The 10,799-nt window shown below is 41.3% G+C and overlaps 1 protein-coding gene across 1 annotated transcript in view; it reads left to right on the plus strand.

The window, feature by feature from the left end:
* llgl1 (LLGL scribble cell polarity complex component 1) overlaps positions 1-10,364 on the plus strand; it is a 39,991-nt gene extending 29,627 nt beyond the window's left edge. The window contains exons 15-24 of the mRNA XM_063904516.1: positions 134-284; positions 368-506; positions 973-1,286; positions 1,945-2,136; positions 2,266-2,338; positions 2,777-2,891; positions 3,652-3,710; positions 6,282-6,417; positions 6,502-6,584; positions 8,600-10,364. Of these exons, the coding sequence (XP_063760586.1) occupies positions 134-284; positions 368-506; positions 973-1,286; positions 1,945-2,136; positions 2,266-2,338; positions 2,777-2,891; positions 3,652-3,710; positions 6,282-6,417; positions 6,502-6,580 (1,258 nt within the window). The 3' untranslated portion in view covers positions 6,581-6,584; positions 8,600-10,364. The remainder of the gene's footprint in view (positions 1-133; positions 285-367; positions 507-972; positions 1,287-1,944; positions 2,137-2,265; positions 2,339-2,776; positions 2,892-3,651; positions 3,711-6,281; positions 6,418-6,501; positions 6,585-8,599) is intronic.
* Positions 10,365-10,799: the final 435 nt, after the last annotated feature.

Here is a 10,799-nt window from a genome sequence, read left to right on the forward strand (position 1 = left end):
CACACACACACACACACATTCTGTAAAGCCCCTTGAGAAAAAATGTGTAATATAAATTAAATGGATCAAGCTGAAAAATTCACCAATTTGCGATACAATAAGCATTATCCTATTGCTCTTTCTTCCCCCCTAGATGTACGCTGCACCCTAACGACTCCTTGGCGATGGAGGGCCCTCTTTCCAGAGTCAAGTCTTTGAAAAAGTCCCTACGACAGAGCTTCAGACGCATCCGCAAGAGCAGGGTGTCGGGGAAGAAACGACCCATCACCACGCCCACCAGCAAGGTGAAAGACGGTCTCTGTAAGTTATGAGAGGTCCATATGGATTGTAAAGGTTGAATTTATGTCTAAATGTTTTGACTGGTCAGGTCCAGGAGGCTAACGCGGCTCTCGCAGAGCAGGAGGACGTGGCTCCGATCCAGCGGAGGATCGAACCGCGGTCAGCAGACGACTCGCTGTCCGGAGTGGTCCGATGTCTCTGCTTCGCGGACACTTTTCTCCGCGACGGTGTGTTCGCTCATTAGGATTTAGAACTGCTATGAATTCAGATTTAAATCCCATTGTTGTTGGCTTTTGTTGCAGCTAAGAAAACCAAAAGTTAAATGTGAAGTCTGACAGATTTGATAGATGATATATTGTCCCTGAAATGATTGCGTTTAACAATATTAATGTCCTTTCTAGACTATTTTATGCTCTATTGACAATATAGAAGGCATAATAGTGCAAGTAAAACCAGTTTAAAGAGCAACACACTTCTACTTCTTCAGAATATTGACTCTGTGATGTAAGAAAATATCATAATATCCTAAAAAAAAAATAAGTAATTTTGGCTAATACCTTATCTTAAATTCTTGAGCATCAATATCTCAACGAAAATCGACACAATGTCCTTATATTTTATAAAAAATGTATAACATAATTATCGTGACAGTTCTAACGATATCCACCCCACTAACTGTACATCATCTTCCAGGTACCCACCACGGCGCCACACTCTGGGCAGGCACTAACTCGGGCAGTGTGTACGCCTACGCTCTGGAGGTGCCCGGTGTCGGCTCGGGTCGGGTGTGTGAGCGTGGCGGGGCGGGCGAGAGCAGTGTGTGTGTGGAGGCGGTGTTGGGTAAAGAGATCCAGCTGATGCACAGAGCACCCGTGGTGTCCATCTCCGTGCTGGACGGCCGGGGGAAACCGTTACCCGACCCGTACGAAGCCTCGCAGGACCTCTCCATCGCCCCCGACATGACCAACGCTCACTCTGTGCTCATCGCTTCGGAGGAACAGCTGAAGGTAACGGCTGGAAAATATATATGTTACACACAAACGGTGTACTTTGAATACGTCTTGAACCCTGAAAGCATTCTAGCTGTTTCAAGGTCAATGTTTTTTCCAATAAGTCTTTGGTTAACCTGAGATAAAGTCTGTGGTTAACAAAGTTTCACGTGTTCTACAACATAAAATATGTCAGTAAATACCCTAATTGTCTTAATCAACGTCATTGAGCCGAACATTAGCCACGTTAGCTTTGTGGCGATGAGTTCCTTTATAGCCAAACGTTAGCTTTTTACCTCTAGTGATTGAATTTATGCTTCAACTACTATGAATTTAAATTGGTGCGTATATGTGGAGATTATCCTGCTGAACCAAAAGTGTAAGTGTCATTGAGGTGTGTATGCCACAGATCTTGCTTTATGCAATATTTCAAAATCCAATGTAAAAATTACATTGGCTTTTATTTTGGGATAATTACAGTTGTGATGTAAACTTCCGGGTTGATGTAAACATTTGAAGAATAAAGACTTTATATGCATTGACCACCCCATTTAAAAATGCCCCAAAACATGCTAAGAGTGAGCTTAAGAAACCATGAAAGACTGATGATGTTAAGGTCTACATTTCCTGTCTCCCCTCTCTCTCTCTCTCTCTCTCTCTCTCTCTCTCTCTTTAGGTGTTCTCTCTCCCCAAGGTGAGCGCCAAGACCAAGTTCAAGCTGACGGCTCACGAAGGCTGCAGGGTGAGGAAGGTGGCGCTGGTGGTGTTCGGCTCCACGGCTCAGGAGGATTACAGTGAACACACACTGGTGTGTCTGACCAACCTGGGAGACATGCACCTGTTCAACATACCGGGCCTCCGACCTCAGGTAGGAAAACAAAGGGGTCTTTGGACAATAACATAAACATTTAGGGAGTGTTTACAGGCATTTTGTGACTTTATTTGATCATTTATTCATGATGCACTGAAAGTATATGAATATTTTGTTTTTCTTTAGGTGCGCTACGACTGCATCCGTAAAGAAGACATCAGCGGCATTGCATCCTGCGTCTTCACCAAGAATGGACAGGGTGAGGAAATCATGCTTTATTTCTAGAAATATACACAAAAAAATCTCCTACTTTTCACAAAGAAATTGCATTGTGATCATGACATTTAAAACACTCTGAAAAATACAGACAGCTCTTGATTTTAAGGGTCATTTCACACAGATTATACCAAAAACCGAATGTTCCACTCGCCCAATTTGTTTCCAGTCATGCGGATTGTTATTGTTTAATTTGCCGAAGATTTGTTCTGCTCTTATTAAGAAGAGTAACATTTGAATGTCGCCATTATGAGGCCAGTTTTGAGACGATTCAGGGCTGCTTATATCATCACAATCTAATAGTATAATAATGGAAGTACAGCATGGACATTTTGACTAACTGCACATTTCACTTTGGGCTGGTTTGCAGTGAAATGTAGTGAAATGAGTCTAAATGCTGTGTGGTTGTTTTTCTGCGCAGGGTTTTACCTGATCTCCCCCTCGGAGTATGAGAGGTTCTCGCTGTCGGCTAAAGTCGTCACAGAACCGCTGTGCTCTGTTCAGCTGGACCGATCGCTGGAGCACACACCTGCCAGGTAACACACACACACACACACACACACACACACACACACACACACACACACACACACACACACACACACACTCCTGTAATACAATCAAACCGTTGTCGTGCAATACAGATTGAGTCCTCACACAATATCTGAAGTTTGATGAATGTTTTTGTGGGATTTGGTTACATCTTTCCACTGCATCAGGGTGTCTTTATGTTTAAATACAGGTGTTTATTTTAGGTATACACCTTCCAAACATATAGAGCAAATCAACCGAAGGCTGTCTGCTCGAATCGCTCCTTATGCTGATGAGATAGATTTATTTTCTGGTGTCCTATTAGCCAATTTCTCTTGTGGAACAGCTGAGGGCTGTGGGTGTGTGTGGGAGAAGGAGAGGGTGAGCGAGTTGTCTGTATCTGCAGTGTGTGTGTGTGTGTGTTATGTAATGCTGTTTTTGTGTGTATGTGTTATTGCATTTTGAATGTGTGTTTAATAAGAAGCTACATCTCCACGCACCATCCTCTCTCTTTAATGAAACAATCACACGGTATATTATAATGCCATTTTGGTATATTCTTTTAGGAAAACTCAACGCATTGGTGCAAAAACGACCCACTATGGGAGTCTCTTGGTGGTCCCAGGCCCCCTCATTGCAAACCTCTAAACCCCCTGTTCCTGTCCATCATGCTCTCTGCTCGGTGTGAAACCAGAGAAATATAGTTTACTGTTATTACTCCGTCTGCTGCCAGAGCTAATGGTGTGTGATTGTGTGTGTCCTCAGCGATGGCACCACGACGCAGGCCAACGGGACCCACAAGAACCAAATGGGTCAGGCTGAGGGTATGTACAAACACACACGCACACACTTTCTCCCTCCCCCTCCTCACTGTTCTCCCTCTTCACTCTTTCTAAAAACTGAAAGCAGGCCCTACAGGGGTTCCCCCTCCGGTGTCCATAGTAACCATTTAGAATGCTCTCCTGCCCAGCGCCTCCCTCACTGGTAGGAAATGATGGTTGTCGTGGAGACCAGAGTAGAGTTTAGTCATGTGTTGGTGGGCTTTCTATCTTAATGACTATTACTACTACTAACCAAACCATGTTTACTGACATTATAGTTCTATTGAGAAAAAGTATGTCAAATGTTAGATAGTTTGTGATCTTGATAGAGAGATTTATTTTATCTGTGATTTAAACATTGACTGGAGTATGTCCCACTGTGCCTTAAAAAACAAGTTGCAGACAATAGCTAATACATGTAACTTGGTACAAATGGTGACTAAACCTACTAGGATATGCATAAAGAAAAGGTGGAGCAACAAGTGCAACTTCCATTGATCATATATTTACAAATGTTAGCCATTTATGTTCGCAGGCCATATCAATTCCAGTAGGGTGTACTGATCATCATTTAATAATCATCGTGAGAAAGACAAAGGTGCCAAAAGCAGGACCGAAAGTAATTGTGAGGAGATCAGTGAAATGCTTTTGTGAAGAGTCATTTATAAAGGATGTAAATTAAATCCAGATGATGCTCTTGCAGTATTTAATTTGTTATTCATGCAAGTGATTGACAAACATGCACCACTTAGAAAACTGACAGTAAGGAACTTTAGAGCACCCTGGTTGGATGATGAATTAAGAGATCTGATGAAACAAAGAGATGATGCCATAATTGTAGCTTTCTCATCAAGTTATGAGTCAGATGGGCAAATTTATAGAAGGTTAAGAAATGATGAGTGAACCTAAATTGCTATTACATTTAAACCATATTGAAATTGAACAGGTCAAGGAAACGAAATTGTTAGGTATAACTCTGGATCAAAAATGATCTTGGTCTAAACAGATTGATAATGTTGTATGTAAAATGGGAAGGGGTGTGTCACTTGTTGAAAGAATTGTAAAATATTTGCCAAAAGATGTCAGTAGACAAGTTCTAGATGCTTTGGTTCTGTCACAGCTTGATTACTGTTTTGTTATTTGGTCTAGTGCTGCAGAAAAAGATCTAGACAAACTACAAGTAGCTCAAAATAAGGCAGCACGATGTGCACTGCAGTGCTCCTACAGAACCAGAGTGACTGAAATGTTGGAGACCCTTAAATGGTTGGGTGTCAGACAGAGGTCCACTTATACTTTGTTAAATTTAGTTAGGAATATTACAGTGACACACTTACCACATATATTATCACCAAGGTTTATATCGCAGTACACTCAACATAACTATCAAACAAGACATGCAATAGAAAGAAGGTTCGTATGACCCACATCTAAATCAAATATCAGACAGAAAACAGTCATGTACAGAGCCATGGTCAGCTGGAACTCTTTACCAGTCCACATAATTCAGGAAAATTCTCAAGTACATTTTAAAAGGTTGCTACAACATTATATGAGCATTACAGAGTAACATGTAACTGTGCCTGTGGTTGGGCCTTGTGATGATGGCTAAAATGTGATGACCATTTTTGTTTCACTTCATATCCATTGTATGATGAAATGAGTTGTTCTATTTTGCTTTTAGTTTTGTTTAATGTTTGTTTTGTGTGTGTGTGTGAGGACCCCAGGGAGAATAGTCAATGCTTATGCTAGTGCTAATGGGGATCCTAATAAAGAATAAGAATGTTATGAATAGAGGTGGTTGGCCGCTAGGGGGCAGCACATTGACATATTATCAACTCCCCATTCAATAAACACACCTTTAGCGTCCATTGAGTTTGTTTCTGTCCATGTGAAATCCAATATTCACTCTTCCTTTTGGCTCTGTTTTTGGTCTCCACTAACTCCTTACAGCTCTTTAGCTGCTAGATTCTTCTCTCTGTGTACCGACTCGAGGTTAACTTTGCTCCTCTGTCACTCAAAGTAAGGCTTTGTGAGCAGAGAGAGTGAAACCAAAACAATTAACTGAAAGAAGCTGAAAGCCTTGTTGAGCAGAGGCAAACTGCAGCATTGTGATTTGTTTGTCAATAATAGTTCATTTGAGTTTATTTTAAAGCCGCCATTTGATGTTAAAGCTGAATTTCGAAAGTCAGGCTTGACATTTAAAAAAAAATAGTGACTTAAGAAATCCTTGAACTAATATAAGAAATAGACAGAAAATCACTTTTATGTTAAACCAACATATTTGGGATTAGAACAACAGACGAAATAAACCAAGTACAGATTTAATCCATCTTTATGTGTTCTCTAAGCACTGTTGAACTCCATTCATCCTTGTTAGAGTATCAACTTTATGACATGAGCATTCCTGAATTTACTGTCAAACCAAATTGAGATGAAGTTGTTTTCTAACTGTTTGCCAAAACATTTTTAACTCAATCCAACATGACCGGGGAAACTTTTCAAAGCCAATCGTCCATCTGTAGCAGATTTAGCTCTGCGGTTCAGCCTTAGACTTAATGGTTCTCTCCCTCACAGGACAAACAGAAGAGCCTCCGAGCGCCCTGTCCTCCCCCCTCATGGACACCCCTCTGGACTCCCCCCTCAGCTGTGCCGACCTCACCCTCGACTCCACCGGAGAAATCACAGTGGAGGATGTCAGGGACTTCCTAACGTAGGCACTAACACCTATACGTACACACACCTGGCTCTGTTTTCATACGACAATGATGTAACGTGTGTTCTCTGGGATGCACAGCACCGTGGACGAGGCGGAGAACAACCTGAAGAACATCAAAGAGGAGGACGGACGCTCGACCGGCATCCTCATTAACTGAGCAGGTGAGGAACAGTGGAGGTATCTGATGAAGAGTGAGCAGAGGCATGAGCTCACACTGGCTTAGACACAACTCAGGGTGTATTAAAGGAGATCCACACACACACACACACACACACACACAGACACCTGTTTCTAATGGAGCACGTCCAGAGTGTGGAAACTTCAAAGTGTGACATACAGAGCGCTGCATTCCAATAACAAGCGCTGCACTCTGTTTCCCTCTTCTGAAAAGCAAAGGGAGCAGAAATCTCCTCCATTGAAGCAGATTAAATACTTTATAATAGGGTTTCATTCTCTAGGTTGGGCTTTTTTATTCCACCTGCCTTTCAACTAGACTTGGACATGGCTCATAGACCTGCTGTAGCCTGCTTTGTTCACACTACCAGTTTCTTCAGTTGCGTCTTTTTATTTCTATTAAAGGACAGGTACATTTATACACTGTTACAATAGAGACAATGAATACCCTTCCCCCAACCCCTCCCATTCCTACGTTTTCAAAAAAAGCACATTAAGTCTATACCCAGAAAGAAAAACCTATATAATAATAATAAATAAAAACAAATACATAGATCAATAAGTATGTACATTTAAGGAGGAAATAGCATTAAAAGGTATCAAAATAATAACATTACTAACAGTGCATAACAACAAAAACCTATCAGCTATTCAGGTGGGAGTTATGTCTCATTTTATCCCCAAAAAGCCTCTTTAAAGGTGTGAAATTCCAAAAATGGAGCAGTCTTTACATTTGCCTTGAAGCTCCATGAAGATCAGAGTTTTTGTAAAGCTGTTAGCGGCACATTAACGTTTCCTTTAGAAGTAGTATTTTTCTTTCTATATAAAAAAATATAGGAGAAGAAAGAAATATGGGCGCTACAGGATCTGGCAAAATAAAGGAGGTTATGATGTCAGCAGCTGGAGCTTGTCCTGGTGTTATGATAAAGACTTAAGAATATATCCACCATTCAATTAGTTAAATCAGAGAGTGTGTGGTGGTTAGCGACTCAGCACTTATGCTCTCATCCATCCAGTCGGCTCTCACAGGACTCATAAATCAGAGGTAATGGTCGCTGTCTGTTTGTCAACGCCTCTATTTCCTTTAGGAAGCCCTCTGCTGCCCCCTGCTGGTGCCTTCTGGAAGTATAGATATGACACCATAATTGTGTATGATAAACTTCATTTAGTTAATCAGTCTTTAATATTCTGTTGTATTTACTAATAATGTTGACATTTTTAAGAGTTATATCTCTGTATACGTCATCATTTGAGCATGAAGTAGTACATTTGTCATATCAACTCATGTGACTCAGCTTTTGATTAATCTATTTCATTTAAATCTGTCAGAAAATGTCAGTGAAAGATCTGCATCACACATGCCAGATCCTTAAGTTGTGTCTCTTATTATTTTGTTAGACCGACACAGTCCAATAATCCCAGATATTTATTTCCCTGTCACGTATAAATAAAACTGCTTCAAATCATTTCAATCAAGATGTTGAAATAAAGCAAAACCTGAAGCTTTTTCTTACAATGACAACAACACAACGATTTCTTACTATGTGTTTGCTAGGGGTGGGGGAAATAATCGATACAGCAGAGTATCGCGATTTTGTATCGATATACGGACCCCAAGAATCTATATTTTATTATATAAACTATACATATTCAAATTCAGAATTTTGATACCTTGCATATCGTAGAATCGCAAAACTAGCATATCGTGGCTTAAGCATCGCGATAGTATAATATCGTGGGGGACCCTGGTGATTCCCACCCCTAGTAGTTTCACAGGCCTACAGTGATTTTCCCTATTTTTACACAAGAACAGCAAACATTTGAACATAAACAAGACCGTGGTTTAACCTTAGGGTCAATAATTACAACGTTTTGCAGATGGGCTGACTTCTGTCACTTTGTGCTGAAGTGTTAGCATAAAGCTACAAACCAATGTAAAAATATTGCAATGTTTTGATGTAAAACTACTTTTTGTTTATCCTTTTTTTCTGCTCGTTGTTAGTATTACAGGAAGGGGCTCGAGTGAATCTGGATGGACCAGATTTCAGTGCTGGACCACAAACATTTCCCATCATCCCGCTGTGGAGCCCATCTCCTGTTAGCCTGGCACAAACTGGGAGGAAAGCCTTCACACGGACGAAGAACACGACATCAGAAGACCTACATCTTCTTATATAACCACTTTGGAAACATGACATTGCCTCCCACATGGAGCTGGAGACGGCCTCGCCTGGCACAGAGGGGCTGGATGGATTTGTGGATGATTATTCGAGTATAGAGCACTGAACACTTTCCGTCGTCCATCTTACCGTGATCATTCCTCCTGGCCCTTCTTCTCGTTGTGACTCAATGGTTACGGGACGTAGTGACTGCAGCCTTCAGGAAACACCTGTCACATCCTGCATTTGGAGACTTACCAGTGACATTTCCGTGTTTCCAATTGTTCTACCCACAGTTCCTTGGTGTGCTGGGATCAGTCTGAGGTTTCCCCACAGCCTGAACCGGAATTGGTGCTAGAATGCGCCCTTTGATTCCTCACGCTGACGCATGACGGGTGTTTATGAAATGAGGGAATCCAGCAGAAAGGGAGCAGTGTAGATTTAAGGAGAGTAAGACTAGCAAATGAAGTATTTTGAATATTTGAAGGCTGATAAATGTGTATTCTCCGCCTCTTTATGTGCCATAAAATGAGCCGACATGTTATCAAACACAAGCACATCACCCCAAAGTGATGAGAACTCTTGGTAGTGAAGAAAACAATGGATGATGAAGGAGTTTTGTAAAGATGGATGCATATGTTTTGTACGGCTTTAGGAGCAAGATATTTTAATGACTAACAGAAAGGGAGTAAAGATTTCAAAGGGAACAAGCTGGTGACGAGGGACGGGAAAGCGGTACTATGTCTGAAGTGTAAGAGCAGATTTATTTGAAATAATATTTTTGAAGTACCTTTATTGCTAAACGCATGGCCTGGGTTGCAAATGCATTCTTTATCCTTCAGTATAAATTCGATAAAATCAGATAGAAGAGCTTGGAGATCATGACTTTCAGGAGTAAAGAAAATAAAAGCAGTAATTTAAAAAGAAGTTAAAGAATGTGTAGAAATGAAGATCCTCCATCATCTCATCTGAAATCTTTTCGACGGGACTCAGGGAAGTGTGGCGAGGGAAGCAAAGTCAGTCTGAATGCTAAGTGTAACGTACTGTGTACTATCATGCACCCAGGAGATTTCTTTTCGTGGGTTTCTGTGAATCGGTGCATTCTGGGTAATATTGGCTTAGATGTGGAGCTTTGATCACCAGTATTTTTAACCCTTTTAAAAAATGTTTTACTGTGTAAAAAGAAAAAATACATACAGTATCTATACCTAGGTTTATAACGGAGAGCCGACGATAGACGGTTTGTAGTCGTAGCCTAAACACCGCTCAATATTCAAGCTCTTTCATCACCTCACGTAAAACAAAGTAAAAAAGGGACCTCACTACTAACTCATGTAGCTCATCAGGTAGGAATCATGTTAACGCTTTTTTTTAAACTCGTGTTAGCTTGTTTTTGTGCTCTGGTTGACACACACACACATACACACACACACACACACACACTTAACCTCTCGATGCTACAGCTGGCACGATTCACATTTTTAATTCCACATTTAGATGAACTTGTTTCTACTTTGTCAATAAGTTGTGTGTAGGATTTTAATTGGGTCATTTGGCGTGTTGACTGATGAATTGTGAATGTTAATAAAATTATTTACTCTACAGAAATCCTTTGTGTTTAATGTGTTGGTGCGGTGTGTGGGGAAAAGAAGTCTTAGTATAGAATCAGAAATCCTTGATTAGTCCCACAGCGGGGACCTTTACATTTGTTACAGCAGAAGCGGCACAGCACAGTACGTACACATCCATGGCTAAGAAATGATGAGCAGCATGTTCAGAACTGAGTGACGTGTAATGTAAGGTGTATTATAGAAGGGCGTCTACCAGGAGCTGTGCTGGTTGTAAAGTCTGATCGATGCAGGAAGGAAGGACCTGCGGTATCTCTCTGTGAGACACCGCGGGTGCAGCAGCCTGTCACTGAAGGAGCTGCACAGTGTGGACAGGGTGTCCTGGAGCGGGTGGGACGCATTGTGCAGCAGGGAGGAAAGCCTGGCTGCCATTCTCCTGTCTCCCACCACATCCACAGTGTACAGAGGACTCCCC

The sequence above is a fragment of the Eleginops maclovinus genome, chromosome 16 (genome assembly GCF_036324505.1).
Source record: "Eleginops maclovinus isolate JMC-PN-2008 ecotype Puerto Natales chromosome 16, JC_Emac_rtc_rv5, whole genome shotgun sequence".
Taxonomy (NCBI): Eukaryota; Metazoa; Chordata; class Actinopteri; order Perciformes; family Eleginopidae; genus Eleginops; species Eleginops maclovinus.